This window comes from Meles meles, chromosome 13, assembly GCF_922984935.1.
Source record: "Meles meles chromosome 13, mMelMel3.1 paternal haplotype, whole genome shotgun sequence".
Taxonomy (NCBI): domain Eukaryota; kingdom Metazoa; phylum Chordata; class Mammalia; order Carnivora; family Mustelidae; genus Meles; species Meles meles.
The window spans coordinates 13,719,569-13,747,290 of NC_060078.1; the positions used below are offsets into that span (position 1 = coordinate 13,719,569).

The window sequence follows — 27,722 nt, forward strand, 5'->3', positions numbered from 1 at the left end:
ATACTTGAGGGTTGATAGTACAGGACCAGTTTTTGTTGTTTTTTTGAATGTTTTTAATTGTGAAATATTTCCTCCTTGTGAATTTTAAAATCAGCTCATCAACTTCTATCTTGAAAATTATGGTTGGAATTGCATTGAATTTATAGATAAGTCTGTCTGGTAAGATATCGTCTCGTACCCAGGGAATTTTGATTACTCACACTTCTTTTCGTTTTCTGAGTATAGCATAATCGATTTTTGCTATTAAAAATTAACTCTTACTGGGCACCTGGGTGGCTCAGCTGTTAAGCGTCTGCCTTCAGCTCAGGTCATGATCCTAAGGTTTCCGGATCGAGCCCCGTGTCGGATGCTCTGGTCAGTGGGGGACCTGATTCTGTGCTGCCTCTCTCGCTGTATCTCTATCAAATAAATAAAATCTTTAAAAAAAGATAAAAATTACTCATATATATATATATATGTATATATGTGTATATATATATATATATTTTCATGTGACAGAGATCACAAGTAGGCAGAGAGGCAGGCAGAGAGAGAGAGGAGGAAGCAGGCTCCCGGCTGAGCAGAGAGCCCGATGCGGGGCTCGATCCCAGGACCCTGGGATCATGACCTGAGCTGAAGGCAGAGGTTTTAACCCACTGAGCCACCCAGGCGCCCCCCCAAAAATAAAAATTACTCTTATTGACAAAATGTTTTATAAGTGCTTATGCTTAAAATCCTTCTCCAATTTTTCTCCAGTTTCCTATACCAGTTTCCTACAAAAACTGCCTATCAGTTGTAGCAATTGAAAAACTGCCCTCTTGCATGCTGGTAGGGAACACTTACTATTTATTAATTAGCTATAACTTAGCTATTTATTAATTTTGTCTTATCGAGAAAATGATTTAACTTTTATAAAGGATAAACAGATTTTTGGCTCTCCAACAAATAGAACGAGAACTCAAATGTATGGTATGTTTTTCTCTTAAATAAATGCATGTGTTTGGATTTTCAAGGGTAGCTCTGTCAGGAAACTATATTTCCTTTTTTCTTTTTTAAGATTTTATTCATTTATTTGACAGAGAGAGAACACAAGCAGGGGAAGCGGCAGGCAGAGGGAAATGGAGATGCAGGTAGGAGCCTGCTCTGGGAGCCGGATGTGGGGCTCGATCCCAGGACCCCAGGATCATGACCCCAGCCGAAGGCAAATGCTTAGCTGACTGAGCCAACCAGGCGCCCCAAGAAATGGTATTTCTTGAAGCAATCTAATTATTTTAACCCGATTTTCCTGGTGAATGGATTCTCATACTCACAAGGAAAAAGCAGTCTTTATAGAATCAGAAAAGGAGGCTAATTTTAAACGAACATAAAACCCCGTGAGGAGAGCACGGTATCCCTTTACTGGCCCTGCAGATACATTTGTTTGTTTCCAAATATCACTTTGGAACTTTCCATATGTCACTTACTATACAGTTTCCCTGGTTATGGCATTTTATTAAACTCTTAGCGCCTCCTAGGATAAAATTTACCGTCTTGGGAGAGGCATTCTGGAAGGCCCTCCCTCCTCATAGACCTTCCCGGAAGGATGTGGCCTTCTGTCCCCCACACCAGAAATTCAACTAATGCATCGATTTGTTTAGCAAATTAATCCTTTGGTTTCAACAAAGTGGGACTACATCAACTGGTGATTTGGTGAGTTTTGCTTTCTCTGGAACACTGTGTCTCTCTCTGTCTCTCACACACATTCACACACATTCTACGCCCACACTCATGGTTTATTGCTTCCCTCTCCTCTTTGCGCCGCGATAACCTTTGACATTAGTCGTTTACATCTCTGTGCCCATCTTTATAAACTGCTCCTCCCACCCTCTCGAAGCTTCTGGAGGGTGGGCAGCCTGACTCCCTCGTCTCTGTGCTATCCTCAGCGTCCAGCAGTGTGCCTGGCACCTCTGGAAAGGGAGCAAAAATTACTTGCGGAGTGAATGAAGCCAAGGACAGCTGCTCAGGTTACACACACATTGCTTTCTGGTTCCCTTTCAGAGGAGGAAGAGCAGATTCATGGTTTCTCTCGTAATAAAACAATTCCTGACACAGATGCACCTTCTCCTGTGTCTTTCTTAGAATGCTAATTTGACATTTGCGCGAAAGGTCAATCAGAGTGTCTGGCCTTGGCAGGGAGGGAGTTGTCGCTCCTGATGGATGACAGTGCTCTGGAGTGTGATAACGGGCAACTTGTGTCATTTCCCATTGGTTGTTAATATCACTCCGGGTCTGCTGGGACCGTGGAACTCTCCCAATGTTTGAACGGAGACGTTTTTAAACGAAGAGCTTGTTGTTACCTACTCATGCCAGAGAAAATTATTTAGATGAAAAGTACAGTGACTGAAGCCTCTCCCTCTCTCTCTCTCTGTCTCTTCAGCACTACATCATGTTACACTAAGGTATTTCTGGCCGAGTTTCTTGCTGATGATTTTAGCCACAGTCTGAGTAATGTCTGCCCGCCCGCACGTTGTAAAGTGATCTCCCTTTATTAGATGAAGTCTTGAATGAAGGATGCTGGTGTGGTGTCTTCCTCTTTCAATATCCTGTCTTTCTGCCCCATCTCTGCTCCCTGCAGTGGGTGGGTGTCTGGGAGAAGGATGTTGCCTGGAAGGAAGGGGTCTGCACAGCCCCAGCCTTTTTCCATGCAGAGAAAGACTTTTCATTGTGACTAATGCAATTATTTGCAATTAACGTGGATGAGTTTTGAGGGTTTCTTGCCCTTGCCTGTTTGTAGTAAGGCTTCGAAAATGGAGCCCCAGATAGCACAGGTGGGGAAGATATAATTTTTAGGCATTTGGGAATGTCAGCTGTAAATCTGGGTGTTTTAAGGCGTCCTGAAATCCTGCAGGTTCCATGGAACAATTTTTTTTTTACGGATATAAAAACAAGTTGTAATTTATTTTATAATAAATGGCTAGATATGTTGAGAAAATAATTTCCAAGTAAATGTGTCCTCATTGAACCAGAAATAGTACGTGAACTCTTCAGCTTAGTATGCAGTTTTGACTGGAGACCAAAAAAAAAAAAAAAATCATGTTATTTATAAAGGCTCAAGAGACTGTCCAAATAGAAGGCTCCTTATCCCTAGTGATGGTTAGCTTTTTTTTTTTTTTTTTTTTACACACAGGGCTTGTTAATTTGAAACAAAGTGAAACAGGCAATGTTTCTGTCAACAGAAGCAGGTGGTAAGAATTGAGATTTATGGTAAATTTGTCACATCCTCTAAAAAACGTACATGTGTAATAATGTTTGGCTTGTTCTCTGAGAGTACCAGACCACTGCTAAGTTTTTATTAAACATATTTGATATAGCAACCAACACACAATACTTTTAAGGTTAAGAAGTACAGATAATGGCCGTGTGAAGGAAGGACACACTCTCTAAATGACGCCATCCTCCTGCCTAGATACAGAGCATTTTATCACCCAATGGGACAGCTGCGTCACATGGCATTGGACTGCTGGTTCCGAAAGTCAGGGATCATAGCACTGAGTTAGGCTTATAAACCAGATCTTGAAACTCCTGTGTCAAATGTGTGTAAAAATAGGTATTTATGTACAGCTATGCTCATATATGAATATAAAAGTTAATGAGGCACAAACACAAGCCAAGCTGAGAGGGAATGATTGCTTCCATACAGGGGATCTGCTTAACGACGGCACCTGAACATCCTTTTGTGCTTTTTGAATTATATAGCATGCCTCTCTATCTTCTTAGTTTCGTAACGATTCATTTTTTAAAAAGTGTTCCCAGTAAATGAGTCCAGTTTCTGTCACTTTAAAAAATCAAGCCAAGGGGCGCCTGGGTGGCTCAATCCTTAAGCGTCTGCCTTCGGCTCAGGCCATGATCCCGGGGTCCTAGGATCAAGAACTACATCAGGCTCCCTGCACGGCAGGAAGCCTGCTTCTCCCTCTCCCACTCTCCCTGCTTGTGTTCCCTCTCTCGCTGTGTCTCTCTCTGTCAAATAAAAAAATAAAATTTTGGAACGCCTGGGTGGCTCAGTTGGTTAAGCGGCTGCCTTCGGCTCAGGTCATGATCCCAGCATCCTGGGATCGAGTCCCACATCGGGCTCCTTGCTCAGTGGGGAGCCTGCTTTTCCCTCTGACTCTGCCTGCTACTCTGTCTGCCTGTGCTCACTCTCTCTCTCTCTCTCTGACTAATAAATAAATCTTAAAAAAATAAAAATAAAAAAATCTTTTAAAAAAAGAAATAAAAATTCAAGCCAAATAATCAAGCTAAGTCATATAGAAAGCTATACTCAAACTCAAAGGATTTGTACTCTTTTCCCTCGCCTCTTCTGAAGTATTTGATTAGTACCTGAGCCTGGAAGGCAGTATGATGTAGGAGTCCTTAATTTCCATGGATGACTATAGAAACACCCAATTAATTACTAAGGATTCAAGGTGATTTCAATACATTCCCAGAGGCCAACAAATGATCAAAACCACAAAAGACTATGAAACAGTTATTACTGTTGCACAGATGGGACAAGTAAGTTTCAGCAGGTGAAATAATTTGCCCAAGGTCACAGAGCTGGTGTGCTACACGGGGTAAAACTACAGTACAGTTTCTGTCCCAGAGCAGTTTAAACTAGTGAATGGTCTCAATCCTTTGTAAAACCTATGGGTGGGACGATTTACACTTTAGTCATAAGAAGATACAACTTCGAAACTTTTAAACACATCTTTTAAGGGAAGGGAGTCTTTCATACTCCCAAGGCTGTGTACACTGTCCTCAGCATGCTTTAAGCAGGTTGTAAATTAGAACAGCTTTTTATGTCCCCAAGTATCTGTTTGAAATGTACTAAAGTAGTTTCCCTAAAAAATGACTCTTGTAAAGGCAGGCTTTTAAGAGCGGTAAAACATTTCTGGCATTTTTAATGGATGTTTTTAATGATAGTTGAATTAGTTTTATTTTGTTGTCTCAGTGCCACAATCTTAAAGACTTAAAGCAACACTCAGGTTTTTTAAAAGATTTTATTTATTTATTTCACAGACAGAGATCACAAGTCAGACAGAGATCACAAGTAGGCAGAGAGGCAGGCAGAGAGAGAGGGGGAAGCAGGCTCCCTGAGCCGAAGGCAGAGCTTCTAACCCACTGAGCCACCCAGGCACCCCAAAGCAACATTCAGTTTTTAATCTCGCAGCTCTGGAGGTGGGACGGCTGGGGAGCATGGCTGGATTCTCTGTTCCAGGACTTGTAAGGCTGAGATCAACAGGGAAACCATGCTGCGTTCTCCCCTGGAACTCAGGGTCCAAGCTCTTGTGGCTCTGACAGGACTCGGTTCCCTGCCAATATAGGACCGAGGTCCCCACGTCCTTGCTGGTTGTGTATCTGTGGTCACTCTCAGCCCCTAGGTTCCACCTGCTTTCCTTGTCATGCAGCCCTTCTGTCTTCGAAGGCAGCAATGGACAATCTCTCTTGAATCAAGTCTTTCTCATGCTTTGAAACCCATCCCCAGGAAGAGCCCTGTCCCTCCTAAAGTCTCACCTGATTCATTTTATCTTAACATCGCCATATGGTCTTACTTGAAAATTAACTGTCTAAGGACCTTAATGACATTTGCAAAATCCTTTCAGAGTAGTGCCTTGATTATTAGTGTTTGAATAAGTGGGAGAGGGTACAAGATACACTAAGGGTGGGAATCTTGGGGCTATCTTCAGATTCTGCCCGCATAACCAGTGAGTAGGCCGAATGTAATATAAATATTTCCTCCTCCTCCTCCTCCTCCCCCACCCCCTCCAGGCCTGTCCCTTCACCCCCTGCTGAGCAACTTCAAAGCAGGGGGAGCATTACCACTTTACTTAGGTTTATTTCTATAGGGTCATATTTAAGTGATAACATCTTGCTTTCATCTCACTTCATGTGAACCGTAAAAGATCAGGCGCAAGGGAATTCAATATCCATACATAGTTGGACAAACTGAGGCTCAGGGAGATGATACTATCTGCCTAAAGTCCCATGGTCTTCTGTATCTCCATATTCCAGGAGAAATCGTCTGTACTTCAAGGTTCTTAATAGACTGCAGACTTCGAGTTCTACAGTACTTAAGGACCATCATCTCTAAGTTTTATTTTTCAGAATTTCTAGGAAAAATGATTTTTTTTCCCCAAACCTGTGGATGAGATATCACAGGAAATCACACACGGAGATGCTCTTCCGGTTGGTGGCAGTGTGGGAAAGAGCTCCGTGTACAGCAACAGGACCACATGGTAAAAAGCATTTAACTATTGGTTTCTGAAGGGATGCATTTTTTTTCTTAAACATACCCTATGGTTTATTAGGTAACTGCAATAAACGGACTCTAATTTTGAAGTTTAGCTGAGGCAACATTCCGTTTGCTGTTTCCACATTCGAGGTGATTCACGCAGATGTGGGTGTGTTTCAGGACTTCGAGCTTTTATCTTGCCTAAGGTATGACCACACTCCTGGGCGCCAGAACGTGGTTGAGGCGATAATTGTGAAGCCACATCCAATCTGATGTAGAATTAACTGAAAATGCTCCAAGCTTCTGTTCATCACCAAGTACAAGGTCATCTTTATAGGACCATCTGGACTCCCTTTTAACTCTTTCTTGTCAAAATTTTAAACTCAGCTGGAGCTCAAAGATGGATGTTGCTCCTAAGAACAGACGGATAATTTCAAAATGTGAGCCACAGGGAAAGCAGAATTCTCTAGAATCCTTGAAGGTAGAAAGGTGCTCTAGACACTAGGTAGCTTCCACTGCTCAATGAATGTGGGAAGTGGATCTCTTGGAGGTTTGGGGATTTGCCCAAGAGCACACAGCTTGGGAAGTGACAGAACGGGACCTAAGATTACATCTTTAGTCTCCAAGTCCAATACTTAGTTCGCTAAGTCCAAAACTTAGTTGCATTCCTTGACAGAAGATGCATCTCAAGGAGTTTTCTGAAAATATTCTTATTTTGTAACCAAGAGAAGTGTTTGGATGTAAAGTATTGGGATTAGGTGGTTGCAGTCCCTACATCCCTTCCCACCCATGCCAGCCACTCCAAAAGCTCGAACCTCTATCCCTGTTTTCCGTTCTCTCGATTTATTTTCTGCTGCCATCCATGGGACCTCACTCCAACCACCAGCCCGTGACTGTTCTCTTTGCTGGATCCTTGTAACGTGCATACTAAGGTCACTGTTGTTCCAAGGGTGGGGCCATGGGAGTGGTTCTTCTGCTCAGCAGTAAAGGCCACAACTGCTTGAAATTAGACCAATGAAATACTTTTGGAAGGAGGAGTATTTTATCACCAACATTGTCGAGAGTTTGTGGCATATAATGATAACAAAAAGCAAACTGACTTTCAGTTTAATTATTTTTTAAATAGACACTGTCCTCCCATTGGTTCCCATGACACTGACCTAGATTAAAGGACAGGAATCCACCATGAGCTACTAACATGGATAAGCCTTCAAGTTCTTTATAAAGTGTTTTTGGTAGGGGGGTTAGGCAATGTACCATCATAACATTTTGAAAGTACATGCACTTAAAAAAAAAAATTTGAGGGGCATCTGGGTGGCTCAGTCAGTTAAGTGTTTGCCTTTGGCTCAGGTCATGATCTTGGGGTCCTGGGATTGAGCCCCACATTGGGCTCCCTGCTTAGTGGGGAGTCAGCTTCTCCCTCTCCCTCTGCCCCTCCCCACCGCTGGTACTCTCTCTCACTTGCTTTATCTCAAATACATAAATAAAATCTTCTAAAAAAGAAATAAATTTGACATTGTGTATGAAATATAGAGCAGATCCCTAAGCATCATAAGGAAAGCCATTTTAGTAAATAGATTGCTTTGCTGAGAAGTCAGAATCTTAGAGCTTTATCTGGATTCATACAGGGTTTTAAATTTCATGTGTTTCCATTAGCAAGGAACTTTTAGTTCTGCTTGTCACTGGGCTCCCAGTAAAGTGGACATTTTAATACATTTCAGGTTGAAGCAGTCCTGTGTAAGAGATTAAGGGATTAAGCCTGGGTCATATCTGGACATTGTACCCATGGGTGTGTTAGCTAATCTGGCTAAGCATCAGTGTCTCCCTCTATAAAATGGGAATAATAGAACCTACCTTATAGAGTCATTACGGGCATTACAATCAGTCGCATAAAGGACTTAGCCCTGTGCTGGCACATATTAAACACTCAAATGTTCAGCATCACTTTTGTCATTATCCAGATCGTAAGATTAAGATCGTAAATTCTTAATTCATTTTTTAAAGATTTTTACTTATTTATTTGTCAGAGAGACAGAGAGAAAGCGCACAAGTAGGGGGAGTGGTAGGCAGAGGGAGAAGCAGGTACCCTCCTGAGCAAGGAGCCCGACGTGGGACTCGACCCTAGGACCCTGGGATCATGACCCGAGCCAGAGGCAGCCGCTTAAAAGACTGAGCCATCCAGATATCCCTAAATTTTTAATTCTTAAAAAATGTACTCTGATACAAAATTCAGCATATGTTCTTTATTTCTCTCCAATGAGGAACATGGAAACCCTAGTATGGGTATTTAAGGACCTTAACCTCCCTTCATTGTGGTTCAGATTTTTATTTAGCAAATTTCTCCCAGAGCACTAGATGGCGACCTTCTCCTTTAGGAGAAAAAAAGGAAACAGCACAAAGTAAAACCCTGGTTTCATTAATACTTTGGCTTTGATAGTTGAAACTTACTGCTACAGATTTAAAAGCAAACAACACAGAGTAAAGCCACGTCTTTCACTGCTAAAGGAGATCAGAATCATAGAATTTCTAGATTTGCAGGTGTCAGGGTAGGAACAGTGTGTTTGGGAAAACATTGTGTGTGGGCTTTGGGAATCCTGGAGTGACACTTATTAACTTTAGTGACCTTGGACCTTGCCTTTCAAACTCTAATTTTTTTCCTTTATAACGTGAGGTGATTTGGTTAGATGATCTTGGACGTTGTTTCCAGCTTTGAAATGCTATGATTTTTAATAATTCGGTGTTTACTCTTCTAGCAGGCTCTTTGTGAAGTGTTCCTTGTGCTCTAAATTAAATATTTGTTAAGCCAGTGGACAAGATTTAATGTCAGTAGGTGTCGACATTACTTAAGTTAAAACTGATACATTAAAAACTAAGTAATTCTGGAAGACAGGGATGAAGTTAGGTTTTGAGGTGTGTGTGTGGGCGTGTGAAATCTTGGTCTAAATGTTCCTTTTTAAAAAATAAGCAAGGAGGGGTGCCTGGGTGGCTCAGTGGGTGAAGCCTCTGCCTTCAGCTCAGGTCATGATCTCAGGGTTCTGGGATTGAGCCCCACATCAGGCTTTCTGCTCGGCGGGGAGCCTGCTTCTCCCCACTCTCTCTCTGCCTTCCTATCTGCATACTTGTGATCTCTCTGTCAAATAAATAAAATCTTAAAAATAAATAAGCAAGGAGAAACATTTAAATATATGCATTTAAGACAATGTAAAATTTGAAAGAACCTGCTCCCACAGTCATTTTAAAACAATTTCTATCTCTTCTGTAAAGTTGAGCCTCTGCTAGAGTTTTGAATGTGACAAAGTTTTTGTTTCTAATGTATAATTTTAAAAGGCCAACTGTTTTGAGCGTTCCTAAAAGGAATCTAGCAGTTTAAATTGCTCATAGATGGAAGCAACAGAATACTAACTATCAACAAGACCAAGAACTCCTTCTCAAATATGAGTAAATAAGGCCAGCCTTCAGCATCTGGTGTGATTAAGAAATTCAGATGTGGCTTGGAATGTTTTTAATTTAAAATAATCAGATGAGTAGAACTGACAGTAAATAATAAAGAAATCTCCAGAATAAAATGTAGTTTAGGATTTATTTATAAACCAAAGTATATGCCTGCTTTTCCTTAGGTGTTTCAGACAAGGTAGAAAGATTTTTTTTTTTAATAAGCAGCCAGTGCTTAAACCTTGATCTTTCTTTTTAAGGGACGTTACTATTTCAGAGAAAGCGCTTTGGCATTTTAGTCTGCATCTATATCTTTTCCCCTTTAAAAAAAGATTTACTATTCTGTTGATCATTACCTGGAGACATGCTCCCCCCACAGTCACAAACTCACACAATGATTTACGTGAAGAAAAAGGCTCTCCGTGACACACACAACAGATAAGAAAGAGAAATTGTAGGCATTAGCAAATACTCTAGCTCAAAGAGGTAGAACAGCCCTTTAGCAGAGGGTGAGGGGGTAGACCACAGGTAGGGGAAAAACACGGATCACAGATGCAATTTTCCCCCCAAACTCGCGGGTTAGCACTAGTGGTCACCATTTCTCAACTGTGGGAGCCGATGTCGTGATGTAATTTGGATGCCCAATGCACACATTTTAACTGTAGCAGATGAAATACAATCCAGGCTCTAAGAAGTTGACAACAGTATGGCCTTCCCCAGACCCCGCCAAACACTGGGCTCATTACCATACGGCTGTTTCATTCAACTCTCCTACCAGGGGCTCACCACTTCCAGTAAAATTTTCTTCTGAAAAAACTTGGAATTCCTATTGCTCTGTCATTCTTGTTACTTGGGGTCACAAGCACAGGGCTGCACAGTAAGAAAAACACACGCGCGCGCGCACACACACACACACACACACACACACCCTACCTCATCCCGAGCAGAAGAGAAATAAAAAGTGAACACAGACATGAATTTATGCAGGTTACGGACTCGAAGGCAGTCTCATATTTCTGAAATATCTCTCACTGTCTCTCACACACACCACACCAAGTCTTTAGGCTCCGGTTACAAGGGCTGCGTCATCTGCCAGATCACATGGTAATTGTTGCTATTTCCAGGATCAAGTGGCATAAAGCTCCCCCCACCCCACCCCTTCCCTTTGGTACCATATAGCGTGGAAGAGTGATTACTGTGTGATGGGGTGAGCCCGGCTGTCTGGTCCAACCCTGCAGCGGGAAGCCAGGCTTTAGGTGGGGTGGCGCGCGCGGTGTTCTCACGGAGCCACTGGGAAAGGGGACGGGGGAGGGGGTCTCAGGGGAGGCCGGGCGGCTCTAATTGGTTTCTCAATGAAAGATAATCACCTAGTCCCACGAGAGACTGGGGATTAGCACTCTGCCTCTCGTCTCCGCCGCTTTTAGACGTCTCGTCCTCCCCTCGGAGCTTTCAGCGCCCTCGGCAGAAGGGGCTCGCAGACAGCGGCTCCCCGCGCCCGCCGGCCGCTCCGGGGGGCAGCGCAGCCGCGCGCTCGCTCTCGGCGCCCCCTCGGCTCCGTCGCCGCGCTCGCCTCCCCCGGCCGGCGTCCGACCGCGCCCGAGCAAAGTTTCGCGGAGGGGCTCCGGGAGGAAGATGAGCGAGCTGGAGGAGGACTTCGCCCAGATTCTCATGCTCAAGGAGGAGAGGATCAAGGAGCTGGAGAAGCGGCTGTCGGAGAAGGAGGAGGAGATCCAGGAGCTGAAGAGGAAGCTGCACAAATGTCAGTCGGTGCTGCCCGCGCCCTCGCCGCACATCGGGCCGCGCACCACCCGGGCGCAGGGCATCTCGGCCGAGCCACAGACCTACCGCTCCTTCCACGACCTCCGACAGGCGTTCCGGAAGTTCACCAAGTCCGAGAGGTAGGCGCCGGCCGGGCGCGGCGGGTCGGACGGAGGCCAGGCCCCGCTCGGGCGGGGGGCGCGGGCGCGCGCGGTGGGGGGCGGCGTGGGGCACCCCCTGCTCGCCGCCGCCGCGCGGAGTGGGGTGGCCCCCGCGGCCTGGGGCCTGGGAAGGGTTTATTTTTATTCCTGCCCGTCACGTGCCGCGCCTGGCTCTGCGGGGCTGGGAAAGGCGAGCTCCTCGGGGAGACGCGCCCCGGTGGCGTGGGGGGTGGGGAGGAGGCGGAAAGTTTGCTAGCGCCGCTAACTCGGCCAGCCCGCACCCGGCTGCGGGCGCGCCGCTCTCTGTGCGCGCGGCACGGCGGGGACGGCCTCACCGGGACAGAAGCGCGCGCGTCCCGGGGCCGCAGAGCTCCCCGAGGCGACCCTGGGCCCCGGCCGCGGGGCGTGCGCGGTGGTGCTGCGTCGGTGTCCCGGGGGAGGGGTGGCGGAGGCCGGCCGGGGTCGGGCTGGACCGAGGGACTGACTCGCCCCGCGCCAGAGCCCTGCGGCGACGGTGCAGGGGCGTGGGGAGGCGGGACGGGGGCGCGTCTCCGCCGCCGGGATCCGGCCTTCGGGGTGGGGAGACCGGGAGAGTTTTATTCACAGGGTCCCTTCCCAGGCAGCTGTGATGTCAGCAAGAAATGGCAGAGAAGCCCCACTTTCTGGACGTCCGTGTGCCGTTTTTGTGTCCCTTCCAGAAGGGCCACACCTGGGGCTGCCCTGGGCTCGGAGGCGGCTCGGTGACCTTGTACCTGGAACAGTTCTGGGGCTGCCGGCCAGCTGCGTCCCAGGGTGGCTAAGGCGGCCTCCTTGTTGTCTTCCCGCGGAAGCTTTTCCGCGGAAAAGTTGGTGAAGAGGAAGGGGGGCTGTTTCTCTGGGCACCTCCAGGATCCTTCCTTTCCTCTACCCGCCACTTTAGGAGCCCAGTCCTTGCCCGTTCGGAGTTGTGTGTCGCGCGGTGGCGGTGCGGGGGGAGGGGGGAGCGACTTTGGCCACAAGTAGGAAGCTCTTGCACTCCCCTCGCCGCCTGCACCGGAGGAGGCTGATCGATTGGCTGCAGCATTAAAACGCCTCTGGACATTAGGGAGAGGAAGTGCAGACTCCAGAGCCCATTACTGGCTTTTAGCCCCTGGAAGCGCCCCGCCGAAAGTGCATTTCGCAGGATATTGAATATTCCATTAGGCATGCCTTCATGCCCGCCTACCTCTTACCCCTTCCCTCTTAGATCACTTGGTGTCTGAGTTTGGGGCTCTCAGGGGACCCCTCAAATGAGCCGGCACTTGGAGGCCGGCACTTCTGAAGGGCATGCGTTTTTGTCCAGCGTCCATGGGGCCCCCACTCTGCCTCTGCACCCCTTCCTGGTCTGTCTCTCCTGTGCATTGATTAGAGTGACTGGGTGGGTGGGGGGGCACGGGGGCCCAGGAGGCTGGGCATGGAAGGGTGAGGAGCTCTTAGAAGAGGGCCAGGAACTGGGAGTGGGCCGGGGAGCAAAACAGGAACCAACCCAAAAGGATTCTCCTTTGGAACGTTGGGCCCATTCCCAACCGACGTCTCAGGAGACAGTTTTCGGATTCCTGAGGGACACTCCACTTACACAGTGACACTGTCCACATGGCACCTTTGGGCCCAGCCGCCCGTGAAAGTCCCTAGCCAGTGGAGCCACGGCTTTCTTCCTGCTGCCAGGCCGAGACTGCAGCCGCCGCTCCTGTCTGGCCTGGCCCTTGATGGGGAAGCGGCTGTCCCGGGCTGGGCTGAGGCTCTTCGCATTCCGCGGCCGCTGCCCTGCCCCTCGCTCAGCAGCTGGAATCAATCTGCCCACCTCCTTAAGGATCCACTTCAACAGCGGTCACCCGGCAGCTGCTCCCCTCCCGGGCCGACTGGCCGGCCGGGGCTTTAGCGCATTTTTGGAATTTCAGATCCCTGTGTCTCGGCTGTGCCCCTACCAGAAACCAGCGGCTCTCCGCAGCTCGGGGGAGCCCCCCCCAACTAAGGCTCTGCAAGGGCCCGGGAGCAAAGCCTCCCCACCCTGAGTCCACTGTCCCTTGGGAGCCTGTTCTCAGAGGAGCTTTTATTTTCCTGGAGGAGCAGATCTCTCTGGGAATGAGAGGCGGGTTTGTGTGCACCTGGAGGAAACGGCTGGTCTTTGCACACATCATCTTCCCTTGCTGAGCCCCCCTGCCCCCCAGCTCGGTGGCCTTAGGGGTAGGAGCCTTCAGCCTCTGCGTGGATCATGCGCAATAGAGGTCAGCGGGTTTTTGTGTCTAGAGTAAGTCGCAGGAGCCCTTTCCTGCTTCTTCTCTGCCCAGATTTACGCTGGGATTGAGGGTAAACTTTCCCCCACTCAGCACTTAGTTTTTTAGTTTTCAGATGAGAGCCTGGAGTGTATTTTCGGCAAGCTGACTCATTAGAGTTTAAAGGATTTTGACAGGTATGATATATGGGGAGAGTATCCCTTGGAATCAGGTACTCGTCCTACCCCTTAAAGAGACAATAGCAACTTAATTATGGGTCAGACATTCGTTCTGGTCAAGAAAGGAAGTCCTTTAAACAGTATTTCTCAGATCCAGCCTTTAACAGCAAACGAGAGGCTCTCAAAAGAAAGCGTACTTTCTACCTTTCAGATACTTAGCTTTGGAGACGAGATAGGTCCTCACCTCTCCCACCTTTTGTGGAACTCTGTGCCATCCGGATGCGCTTGCGGGGGCTGAGGGAGACCGCCCTGTGGCACAACTCAAGTTCACTGGCAGTTGCTATAGGATTTGAGGCATAGCTCTTCATGGGTTCATTTCAAACTTTTCTAGGACATGAAGTTTTTGTACGAACAAGACACGTACATGGAAAGTACAGGAGTCTGTCTGGTGGGCAGAATGATAAAAGCGCTTTTGCCTCCAAGCCCTGTTTGAGAAAATGACGGCAATCTAAAATATTTACATAATAGGTGACAAAAATATCTTAAGCGTTTATTGCAGTGGAAGGAAATGGGAGAATTCACTGACTGTTGTAATCAAGTCAGTCCAATTAGCCAGACTTGCATGTGTCCACGGAGGATATACGGCACAGTCTCCATTAAGAGTGATGTAAATATCCAAGGAATGCTTAGATGAAAATTATACTAGGGAAAGGGAAGATCTGAGTGCTTAGCTTAAGTATCAAGTGTACAGTATGATGATCATGTTTAAAAAGGAAGCGTCCGGCTTACTGCAGTTCTCATTTGCAGACCCCGTAGAAATGCCCGGTAGGGATCAAGTGATTATCTTGGAAAACTGTAGGACGATGATGATATTGTGAATTTACATAACACTTTCTGCCCATCAAGTCCAAGTGTTTCGCATAGTTTTCTGTGAACTTGCAATTCCCTGCGTGTATATACCCCAGGTCAAGAATTACCTAATATCCTGAATTCTTTCCCTGAGTTTTTTTACACATGCACACATACACACACACCTCCATTCCTTATTTTGGCTGCCCATTTGGCTCCAAGGATTGCAGACAGTTGTTGTTTTTGAAGTAGCTTGAGGGCAGGCTGGAATCAATATTAATCTGTGACAGGGACAATAGATTGTATCCCAAAGACATTCAAGCTGTTCTTGTCACAAATCCCTTGATCCTTGGTGATGTAAGTTCATCATTTGGAACTTGAACTTCCCTCCACTGGGACATGGATGCTTGGGGATGGATGCCCCAGAAAGCTCATTACTTTTTGCGACTCTCATTCAGTTCAGGTCTGGTTTAACCTTCAGACTAAATCAAGGGATTTGGCCTAGTTTCCACATAAGCCACTTCAATGAAATGAGTGAGTAGCAGCTGAATTCTGGGCCCAGTTTATTAAGTGTTCATAGAGAAAATCCACAGTGCTTTGAAATAGCAAAGGTAATAAAGAGAATGGATCCAAGGAATTTGAGTCCCGAAGAAGTCGCTGGCCTGACATCTCACCGCTAGGAAATGCGAGAGACAAGTTTCAACCGCAAATCTTGACGTTTCTAGAGCCCAGGTACTAAGCTGCAACATTTTCATCATCTTGGATAGCTCAGGTCCCATCTTGGTAATGGGTGAGTCCTTTCAAATTTAAATAAAAGAACCTATCCTAAATCAGAATAGGATCTTTGTTAGAAGAGTCTTAGGGCCAGCACTCAACTGACCTCCCAAGAAGCGGCAACAAGCCCTTGTGTGCAGCACACACGCTTGGATGTGCTCCTGAGTCTGGGATTTCCTCAGGCAGTCCTGCCCTTGAGCTTGTCATATACGAGTCTTTCCCTTTGCTTCCTTCCCACCTTTCTCATGCCAGAGGCAGAGCTGATCAATAGGATGGTTTTGACAGTGATCTCGGTCGCCTCCTTTGGACCTCATTCATTATATCCTTTGCCTTGCAGACCACTCATACTATTCCTTCCTCTCTACCAGTCCTCCCATCTAAAGGAATCTATTACAAAGTAACAGTATCTCGCTACGTTAACTGGTTATCCTTTCCAGAATAACACAGTAATAGTTTAACAGTTTCTGGGAGAGGACATTGATTTAGTTTGCTCAGATGAGTGATATCTATGACAAAGGATTAAGGGGATTCAGGCTGAGGAGGACAGGGAAGGTGTTTTTTCAGTGTCCTGGAGTCTCCCCACATGTCATTGGGAGAGGACAGATTTTGAGCGTAAGCACATCACACCTCCTTTTGGTCAAAGCTGTACCCTGCTTTTAGTGGGGAGAAAACACAGCAAATTGTCCCTGAAGTGCCTTTTAAAGGATCACAGAAATGGGACCCGAAAGATAGTTCACGTTTCGGAATTTTGCATCAGGACTAGACTTGGTGAATTGATATCTTCAGCTTATCATCTGTCTGGGCTGCTGCTTTAAGACCGATTCACTTTGCTTCGAGGTTGGCTCAGGGTCTGGAATCATGTACATTTTCCAGATGTATTTTTAATATACCAGGAATTCTTGCCCTACTTGAAACATTGATCTATGTGTGGGTTGAAAGTTCACATTTAATCACTCATTTAATCACACATGCAATAGAAATTGGACTGACCCTCATGAAACGATTTCTAACAGACCTGAAAAAAACAAACCATGTCCTACCTTCTTCCTCTTTCCCTAAGTGCCCTCTCTCCCTGTGGTGTGGGAGACGCCGAGGGTGCGTTGAAACCCTCTCTCTTCACCAGATTTTCAGGTGATTTCATAGTTGCTCCGAGCAGGAATACTTATTTTCCTTTGCCAGTTGAGAACGGGCTTATCAGAGTGCAGGACCCTGCCTTATCTCGGATTCTTGTAGCGCTTGGACGCTGCTGGGAGCTTGGAGATAAACCAGGGATAGCATATCCTGTTTCACAAAAGTGAAAGCTCAGAAGTTTGGGAATCGTCAAAAAGGAGTCCTGACCTTGAGTCTACCTTTGTGGGCGCTACGCTGTTGGGTTCACGCATGTGTATGTGTGTGTCTATGTGTGTACCTGTATACACACGCATACACACACACACACTGCCACTTGATTTGTTTTATGACTTTATGGTAGTTCTTATTCTGAAATTCCTCTAAGTTGGCCCAAATCAGTTTCTTCTAGAATGGAAGACTTACTTCTTGGGCTGTTAAATTAAAAAAAAAAAAAAAAAAAAAAACAAAAACGAAAAGAAAAGAAAAAAAGGGACCTACCTTGCAGTTTGTCAAGTACTTGCGCTTGGTACTGGGCACAGGGCCCAAGATTGCCTCCTAGAAGTGGCTCTAAGAGCCAAGCTTGGTTGCTCCTGGTGAAAATATACCTTCTTCTTTTACCCACTGATGATTTTTCACTTCCTTTTCTTTGTTCTTGGGTCAGACTGTGTTGTCTCTCTCTCTTTTGGGTCCCCATGTTTCCCTCTTCCAGCTTAACTTTAGTCTGTGAGTCCCACCGGATTGGTTTAGTGGCAAAAATCATCAAACAACAGAGAACAGAGTTCTTGCTCAAAATGCTACTCTCATCTTTTAAAAAAATCTATCCTAACTTCAAACAATTCAGGTGTTATACAATGTGAATTTCCTAAAGTTTAAAAAAATACCTGTTGTTCATTTTGAAATAGAAAATGCTTTGAAAGCAGGGCGCCTGGGTGGCTCAGTGGGTTAAAGTCTCTGCTTTTGGCTCAGGTCATGATCTCAGGGTCTTGGGATCGAGCCCCGCATTGGGCTCTCTATTCGGCAGGAAGCCTGCTTCCTCCTCTCTCTCTGCCTCTCTGCCTACTTGTGATCTCTGTCTGTCAAATAAATAAATAAATAAAATCTTAAAAAAATTAAAAAAAAGAAAGTACTTTGAAATTGTGGCTCTGTAAAAAAATGGGTATTTCCAGAAACTGTATATCTTTGAAAAAGTCTTGTTTTACTATATGAAGACAGATGGAGGTTGTCTCTCCTTATTTAGCCTAGAGTCTAAAACAACAAAACCCTTTTTGAAAACTCTTAACCTTACTCCTTCCTGCTCACTAAACATTATTGAGGGATCCCAAACTTCATGTTGCTTTATTCAAACCCTTCCATATTGTTTCCTATATATGGATGTGATAGAAACCCATGCTTCCTGGGGAAATAGACTAGTTTTAAATTCAATCAATATAAAGTTTATGCGGGCTAGAAAGTTTTAAAATTCTGTGTGTCATTTGTCCTGTCCAGTGACTAGCTGTGTTTGCTGTGTGTTTATCTGTTTTTAGTGCATGCTCGTTCAACATATTTTTGGAACTTAGTCCCAAAATGTTGCTATGTTGTTACCAGGAGCTGATTGAGTTGACTCTGTTATGCGAAAGGGACAGACACCTCGATGGCACTTGGGCTCTCAAGGGGATAACTAGGTGGGACTGGTTTCATTCGAGTGTTCATCTGTTGAGCTAATCTGATAAGACACCTAACAGGAATTACCTTGTTGGTTTAAATTTTGCACTGGTGATAAAGATGATCCAGGTATGGTTCTCCACGTATTCTCTCAGATTGGTTCCTAGTTCAAACTGTCCTTCCTTTCTCGTCCAAATCAGAGAGGGCTTTGAAGTGTTTTAATCCTCACTTTATTTGAGCACTCTGATTCCACATGCTGCGGTAATGCTTCTCATGAACCTTATAGGAATCCCAGAAATACTCCTGTTTGCTGCTTACAAGTATCTGTAGGTCTGTTGACTGCACTATACGCAACTATTATTGTCTGAGGACAATAATAAGGAAAAATCTGAAGCCTTTGGGCACCTGTGAATTTTTTTCTCCATGCCTCTCCTATGTGGTATAGATAACGCCCTTTTTGTGCATCCCATGGCCACCAGGAACGTGGTTGCAGATGCCCTCAAATTCTCAAAATAGAACATTCTTTTATATCTCAAGTTGTAACCCCCCTGGGTCGAAACCAGGTCTGTCCACAGTAAAAATTTCAACCAAATAAACTCCTCAGCTTCCTTTTTCCTCATCTCTCCCCTCCCCCAGGCTGATTTTTGGAGAAAGGGTAAGAAGTACACGTACCTAGAATGTGTCAAAAGCAAGCAAGCGAAACCTAACAAAACTAAACAAGAACCGAACCTTCTGGAGAATAACCAGTTCCTATTCAGTCCGGTCTCCTCGCGGAGAATAAGATGGCTCCAAAATAGTCATTGCAGCGTCCTGTGTCTTCCTCAGGCAGGCTCCCGCTGTGGGGTCCCGCTGGCGAGGGCTGGGTATTTGATTAGTTGGAGGTTAAAATGAGTCCGTTATATAGCTTGAGTCACAATTTGTGAATTGCTTGTGTCTTAGGAAATAGGAGCGCTCCCAGGCATCTCTCGGGAGAGCCCGTTCCCGGCGTTCTGCTGGGCTTCCTGGGCTGGCTGGATTGCAAATGCAGGCGGGAAGTTGCATGTCACCCACAGACGCTGCTGGTGTTCACAAGAGAGTGTTGCATGCGGGAACGTCACCCGTCTCGTGAGTCACAGCAGGAAAAATGTCTGAGAACTTCTGATCTGAACCATGCCTCTAAAAAGTCAGAGTCTTAACCCGGTGACCCTCAAAGCTACTTATAAACAACGGTTGTTAGATTTCCTCTGCTCTCCTTAAACTTAGCACGTCTAGTGCAGAGCGACGTGTCCCCAAGTGCGATGGTTCTGGTCTTGGCGGCACCAGGGCTGTCTCTGGGCAGCGCAAGAGAGAGTTTATTGTATATGAACAGTTGGGAATTTCACTGAGGGTGTGAGGAAAACATGTAACAAGCACATCAAAGCCATGCTGTGTGGTTAGTATTGCTTATGATAAGGCTAACTTCTAAGAAAAAAGTCTAAACATATCAGTGGTGTGTTGATGGGTATACAGAAGAGGATGGGAAACATTTTTTAGAGTCATTTTTTTAAACATTTTATTTATTTGAGAGAGAATAAGAGAGAGAGCACACAGGCAGAAGGAGGAGCAGAGGGAGAGGGAGAAGCAGACTCTCCACTGAGCAGAGAGCCCAATGCGGGACTAGAGCCCAATGCGGGACTCGATCCTGGGACCCTGAGATCATGACCTGAGCCAAAGGCAGATGCTTCACTGACTGAGCCCCCAGGCGCCCCTTAAAGTCATTTCCAACAAGGAATGAAGCAGTTTGTTTTCATGTTTGTTTCCTTACTCATCCCTTTTCTGTTTTGGAAGATTCTAGCTACTTGTGTTACCTGGGTGCTCATCTCTGGTGACTCAGTTTCTCCACAAGAGTTAGAGGAGGGACATAGAGCTAGACAGGAATGGTGACTTTTATAAAATATACTCTTGCTCTGGTTAAGAATTATTCACTTCAATATATCCTCAGGAAAACTTCGAATTTCCCCCCAGATTTATGAATTTTCTTTGCCATATCCCAGCAGGGCCTGCAGTTGACCAGGACAGGTGGGAAAGAATAAGGGATGCTGGGACCCCATCCCCATCTGGCCCAGGGCCCTGGGGGACTCTGTCCTGGAGTGCAGTGTGGCTTCCCAACACCCCGCTAGGGCTCCTCCTTAGATCCTGAGACATCTGTGGCTGTGAAGGGTGGTGTGGCATTTGTAGATGGAAAGACATGTTTGTTTGTTTGTTTGTTTGTTTGTTTCTTTCCTTTCTTCTTCCCTCTCTCTCTCCCTCCCTCCCTTTCTCCCTTTCTTTCTTCTTTCTTCCTTCCTTCCCTCCCTCCCTCTCTTTCCTTCCTTCTTTTCTTCTTTCTTTCTAAAAATGCAATTTGGAAACAGTTTGGGAGGGAAAAACCTTTTAAAAAAAAGAGAGAAATTTATTTTCCTGTATTTCTGTATTTTGTTGACTTGTAGGAAACTAGATTAAATGAGGAGAAAGCCTTTTTTAAAAACTGTTACATTTGGGGCACCTGGGTGGCTCAGTGGGTTAAAGCCTCTGCCTTCGGCTCAGGTCATGATCCCAGCGTCCTGGGATCGAGCCCCGCATCGGGCTCTCTGCTCAGCGGGGAGCCTGCTTCCTCCTCTCTCTCTCTGCCTGCTTCTCTGCCTACTTGTGATTTCTGTCTGTCAAATAAATAAAGTTTAAAAAAAAAATAAAAATAAAAATAAAAACTGTTACATTTAAGAGAATGGCTTAGTGGAAAAATGAGAAAAATACGTGGAGAAAGGAGGGAATGTATAGGCAGGAGGAGGAATTAACCCCAGTGCTGTCTTCTTTCAGAGCATAATGCAGACTGTCCCCCCTCTACTAAAGAAAGGGAATCCTTAAGATCTGGATGTAGGTGCCCTCCAAAAGATACGGAGAAAAAACCATGCAGAGAGAGAGGAGGGAGAGAGGGAGAGGGTGAGATTTCAAACTTGACCACAAGATGGCAGCAGAAGTACAATATTTAGGCAGTTGGATTGCTCCTAGTTGGGACTGGCCTTTGGTTGGCGTGGAAAACATATTCCCAAACACACAACTTTCTTAATGTCAGTGTTTGCATCTTTGGAAAGTGTTATCATTGAATGCATTTGGTATGACCGTTTCCCCATTAGTAGTGATTTCAGGGAATGTATTGAAAAAGCCAGAGCCCGGTGTGCTTCTGCCTTGTTTGCCTTTAACAAAAGGGAGACAAATAGCTCGCTTGGCACAGAGAGGTCTTTGAACATTAATATCGGTCTGAGGGAAATTCCTAAAACCCCTTTGAGACCTCTGGGCTCAGATTTGCCTGAGACAAGACAATCGAGAGAAATAATGGAAATTTAATAGTAGTAAGAAATATATGCGTGAGGAGACAAGATTGAGATTTTTCTATTCCCTTCTTCTCCCCAAATAACTGAAAGACAATTATTGTAAGAAAAACAGCAGTTTTTAGGGGAAACTTCTACTGGCTTCTATGAGGTTGTTTGCTCTTCTTGGTGCTTCTGTGATTCTAGAACATAATTAAGTAAATCTTCACGTGGCCCCTCGTGAGGTAAGGTCCTTGCTAGAAAAACATTTGAATGATCTAGTTAATGATTATTTATACACATCTAAATATTTGCAGGAGAAAAACAACTTTTTTTTTTTCTGGGGTGCCCGAAATAGAAAGTGCCTTTCCGCGATTTTAGGGGGAAAAGGAACTTGTATAGTCTGCCCTGCCACAAAGGGATAAATTGTGGGTCACATCTAATGGACTGGCTGGTTTTGAATCAATAATCCCTTGGAAAGTGCCGTTCAGACTTCCTGTCAAACGCTGTTTCAGTCAGTCTGTGACCCCTCTCCGGTGGAGGCCCCCCAGGGGATGGGAAGGGACGCAGTCTTGCTGATGGCATCCTTTATTATGTGACGCTGAGGAGTAATGTACTTATTTTGGTCTGTCTCAGTAACCAAGGGTCAGTGCCAACATGAAGCTGTGTTCTGGGTCAAAAGAAGTCAGTTTTGAACTGATGCGATGACTTGGCCTCTTTAATGGGTTCCTTTGCTCGGATACTGTGTCAGGTTGTGCTTAGAAAAGCTTGCAAGGTGGGACGTAGGGAAAAGTTAGTACACTGCCCGTATTGCTCTCCTGTTTGACAGCAAGTTGCCCATGTGAGACGGGTTTGAGGCCCTGCGATGCATTTATTTGAAGCTGTCAGCACCTAAAACATGCTCTCTGGGGCAAGAATTTATATTTTTTCTGGGCGAGGGAGGAAAATGTTACATAGTGTAGGACCCTGAGAGCGGGCGAAGGGCAGCTGGAATGTAGGAGATTCTCTGTGCTGTGTTCAGGACTGAAAAAGCAAAGCTGGTCGCTGTTAGACAGGGAGAAGCAGGAGGTAAGCAGTGTGATGCTGTGATGTTGTGCTTTCTCTGATCGTCCTGGTGTGTTAACAAGGCAAGACCAATTCCCCAAGGAGAGAGGCAGGGTTTGAGGTGGCCTGCCTTGAATTTGGGGTTATCCAGCCTCACTGACTGGCTCAGGGCATCACAAGGGGCTGTCCTCAGGGGCGGAGACCCGCTGTGGGCTTCCTGTGGCGGGGTGTTTTTTTTTTTTTTGGTTTTTTTTTTTAAGATTTTATTTATTTCTTTGAGACAGATCACAAGTAGGCAGAGAGGCAGGCAGAGAGAGAGAGGGAAGCAGGCTCCCTGCTGAGCAGAGAGCCCGATGCGGGGCTCGACCCCAGGACCCCGAGATCATGACCTGAGCTGAAGACAGAGGCTTAACCCACTGAGCCACCCAGGCACCCTTGCTGTGGCTTTAATAGGAGAGCAAGCAGTGAGAGACACTTCCTTCTTTCTCACTGTGTTCATACTCGCCGTGTTTGAATCTGGATATGCTTTTTGATGGTTAAGAACATGGACCACATCTCAGATTTGCTGACTTTCATCTTTTCTTAGGGTGTGTCTACTTCCTTGATTTTTTTTTTTTAAGTTTTTATTTATTTGAGAGAGAGCGAGAGTGCACAAGCAGGTGGGGGGGGTGTCAGAGGGAGAGAGAGAAGCAAACTCCCCCCGCTGAGCAGGGACCCTGATGGGGGAGGGGTTGGGCTTTATCCCAGGACCCCCAAGGTCATGACCTGAGCTGGAGGCAGAGGCTGACAGACTGAGCCACCGGGGCACCCCTCCTTGATTGTTTAATTGCCAAAGTAATGCATGCTGGTTGTCAGACAATAAAAGGTAACATTTAATATCCGCCCCCACCCCACATTCCCCACTTGTGCTCTGCAAGAAGACAGTTCACCTTTCTGTATGTTTATGCAAACCTTTATGTAGAAAGAACTTTCCTGCCCATTTGGAGTGTTTTGTTTGTTTCTTGCTTGTTTTTCTAACTGAAGTGGAATTATTCTGTAATATTCCTCAGTAAACTGCTGGGTTGTTTTGTGTGTGTGTTTTGTTTTGTTGTTGTTGTTGTTGTTTTTTGTTATTTTTTGTTTTTGTTTTTTTTTTTTGCTTACTAGTAGCTACTAGGGTTCTTTCCAGATCAGTCCGTATTGGTTTTTTTCATGGCCATGCCATTATTCCGTAGCATCCGTGTACTCCCGTTTATGGAGATGGATGGTTATTTGTTTTGTTTTTAGGCATAAACAACGCTGCCACTGATATTCTCATACACATTTTCTCAACTGTCTGTTATTTATGTATAGGATTAAATTCCAAAAACTGAGCGTGCTAAGTCAAAAAAGCTGCTAATTTCCAGTGTGACTTCTTTAGTTTATGTGATTACGCAGTCACTTACCACGTCAGAAAAATGAGCCGTAGCCCTCTCTAGCAAAAATAAAAGGCATGCTGGTGCCATCAATGCAGTTAATTTTCTACATTAAAGAAAAGAATTTTTAAAAATCAGGCATAGAACCATAGCAGTCCTGTGTGGAGAGTTCTTATTTATTTCTTTTTCTATACTCGAGCTGCATTCATGAGAACACTCCTTTTGAAGCCATGTTTGCTTTTCAGATTTATCAAGTCCATATTGTGTTTTTAGCTTGCTATTTTTTTTTTTCTTCTCTAAAGTGGAAGAAAATTCCCACATTCCTACAATGTAATGATTTTGCAAGTAAGAATAAAATTGCTTGTGTATACTGCTCTTAAATAACGAGAGTCCTTCTTTAAGGGTTACAGTGATTTGTTTTTCTTTCATCAAAATACATTTTTGATACTTGGAGGATTCTGAGGAACTTGCTCCCACTTGGGAAAATAACAAATTCCAAGTCACTCAGCTACATTTTTTTCTTTGAAGGCCAGTGGGAAGATTTGGACATATATGGTGTTGGAACTACTCAGTGCAGCGTTCTTTTTATAGGATGGCAACCTCTGGTAGAGTTTTCTTTTCTCCCCCCCCCCCCTTTTTTTTTTAAATCATTGTTATGATATTGGACTAGATTTACTAAAAGAGAGCTTTGCAAATATTTATTTGGGTCACAATTCAGACATATCAATGGTAATCAATCGTGGGTTTAAAGCTACAAAGGGAAATGCTTTTTGGAGAGTAGGAAGCGCAAATTTCAGAAATGTTAGCTCCATCTTACAGAGAAATGACCCCGGGACGTGTCTTGATAATTAAACAGGGGGCTTTGGTGTCGTGGACCCAGGATAGAACTCTGGTTCTCCTTCACACTGGCCTGGTGATTTTCAGTGAATTCATTCTCTCTCTGCGTTTTGGTTTCCATGTCTGTAAGATAGGGCTAATGGTGCTTCTCCCCATAGGCTCTGTAGACGGGAGATACTCCGCACCTGTTTGTGGAATAACAGGACCGAAGGCGAGTGCAAAGTGTTAGGTAAACTTGCTAGCCAGTGTGTGCCAATGCAAGGCTAACAGGTTGTAGGGATTTTTTAAAAACTTCGGTTCTGGTATTCACAACTACAGGACCTCGGGCCTAGAAAGGATTTTAGGAGATAACTTTGTCCATCCCCTTTGATTAACAAAACATTAATGGCAGAGGACCCGAGCAGACATGTAGAGGTTCAGAGAGATGGTGTTTTGCCCCAGCCGTGACGCTTGTCCGGGATGGTACCACCCACGTCTCCTATTTGCCGTCGAAACCCTCCTTACACCGTCCAGAAGATCCACAGTGATGAGTGAAAGGCAGGAAACTCGACTTTCATGAACCCAGACACAAGTGGAAAGCAGATGGGCAGAATGTTGTTTCCGTGTTGTCAGAAAAAATATAAAACGTACACAGATGATCAGTAGATCAAAGGCACGCTGAGTGCCCAGGGCGGCGTCCTGCCGACCGGAAACCCGTTGTGTAAGTTTCTTCCAGGTCATGGGTTGGGATGAACCGCGGGCCGGGGACTGCCCATGACGGCTGATGAGATGGCGGGGACACAACTGAGTGCGGCAGCTCTCTCAGGCTCTGGATGCTCAGGGGAGCTTCTCCAGCCGCACCCCAGGGGTTAGTGACAGCTGTCATACTCCCTCAGCCGGAAGCTCTTTCCTCAGGGCCCTGTCTGTCCTGCTCTTGTTACTCATCCTTGTTCAGTGCTCCCGAATGATAACTTTCCCTAATCATTGGAGCTGTGGGGCGGGAGCCTTGGGTGGGGACGTTTCATAGTTACTGAAGCAGAGCAGTAGGCTTGACCTGAGGAGCCCAAAGCCTGGAGGGCCCAAGTGCCTTCGCTGAGCTTCCCTGTGTGTGTGTCCGTCTCCCCTCAATCAGCACGAAGCTTGCACGTTTCCGTGTTCCCAGCGTCCGTTTGCAAGTGACAGGCTGATAGGGTCTGTATCTGAGCTTGGCAGTGGAGACAAACACTATTCCAGATTTTATCTCGGTGTGATGTGAGAAGGTGTCCGAAGTACGCAGGAGACCCCAAGCTGGGATCTTCCTGTCCTTCCCTGTCGGCGTGCGGCGGGCATCCCAGCCTCAGCGCCCTCCACAGCCACAGATCTCGTCAGGCTTGTGGAAAGATTAAGTGAGCTCGGACATGTAGTAATGGTTCTGGTAGTGCCGCGTACGGCCATTCAGTAAGTGTTCGGTCCCCTTGTTATTATGCACGTTTTCTGACTTCATTCACCAAGTAAATAATGACTTTTGACTCCAGACCCATTCATCGTCTTCCTTGACTTCTAACTCCAAACTCGGTTTTTCATTCTGCTGGTTAGAATAGCTCTGACCCAATTTTCGGAGTCATTTCCCGAATCGCAGATGGCACTCTGACAGGCTATATTTAGGACTTCTTTTTCATTCATGGTGTCGTCTCGGCTCTGTTTCTACAAACCTCACGCCCTCCCCTCCACCCCATCCTATCAGAAACCTGAGGCCCTTGGACTAGCTTTGGCTGCGTTATGGGCTCCCCCGCAGTTACCTGTTCTCTGCGTGAATAACCTGGGGGCGTCTCAGGTTCTGAACTGCATTGTAATCCCCGGGAATTCTTCCTAAAATGCACTTTCTGATTCAGCAGGTCTGGGGAGGGGCCAGAGGCTGTGTATCTGATGTGAGCTGACGCCGCTGGTCCTCAGATCTTTACATGGCCAAGGATCAGCCAAGGTTTTCTCTGGCTGGTGCCTTCCTCTTTTCCTTTTTCTTCCTTTTTTTCCCATACACTTTTTTTACACAAATAAAGGACAGACACACGAATGCAAACGAACGTGTTCACGATGCATGAACATGGATTACGATATTAAGATCGACTCCTTACCTGAGGAAGCCATGATCTGAGCTAGGAGGAGACGTTCTGGTGTTCTTTCCCCTTGTAGACAGTAAGTCCGCACAGCTCTGCGTTGTACAGGCTGAGAGGGGAGGCTGCACTTGAGTTTAAAGCCCCTAATATCTTGGTCATGTTGCTTCACCTCCTTGAACCTCAGCTCTCTGTCTGCACAATGGAGAGAAGGCCCCACCTCAACTGATGCAGAAGACCGGGGGTAAGCTCGCAGGAAGCCATTCCCACGGCCTTCGTGGTTTTAGGGGTAGTGTTCTGGGGACAAGTCAAATTTGTCCCCAAATGACCAACATGGCCCAGAAAGATCTTTAGTTCAGATAAAATAGGGAAGTGAGAAACGTTCCATCCAGCATCGGTCAGAGCTTCTCGTGTGCAACGCCCTTCACTGGCTCTTCTCAGCGACGCCATGTTTCCTCATGGGCTGTATGTGCGTGGGGAGACTCGTCCAAACGCATGAAGTGGTTTCTTTGGAGGCATGCTGGCCCAGGACTGTCTGGCTCTTTGGCTCCAGCTGTGTATTATCTCTATCCACAGCAGGTGCACAGGGAGGAGTAAGTATAAAGGAACATGGCCCCGTGGAGACCTTTGGCCATTCTGACCATTCCAACACCCAGGGGCCTTTCAACCAAAGTATGTGCAGCCCTCTAGTGTAAACCTCTAGCTAGGTGTT

The 27,722-nt window shown here is 45.9% G+C and overlaps 1 protein-coding gene across 1 annotated transcript in view; it reads left to right on the forward strand.

The window, feature by feature from the left end:
• Positions 1-9,832: 9,832 nt before the first annotated feature.
• The window catches only part of PRKG1 (protein kinase cGMP-dependent 1), a 1,275,046-nt gene continuing 1,257,156 nt past the window's right edge, over positions 9,833-27,722 (forward strand). The window contains exon 1 of the mRNA XM_046026825.1: positions 9,833-11,556. Within this exon, the coding sequence (XP_045882781.1) occupies positions 11,291-11,556 (266 nt within the window). The 5' untranslated portion in view covers positions 9,833-11,290. The remainder of the gene's footprint in view (positions 11,557-27,722) is intronic.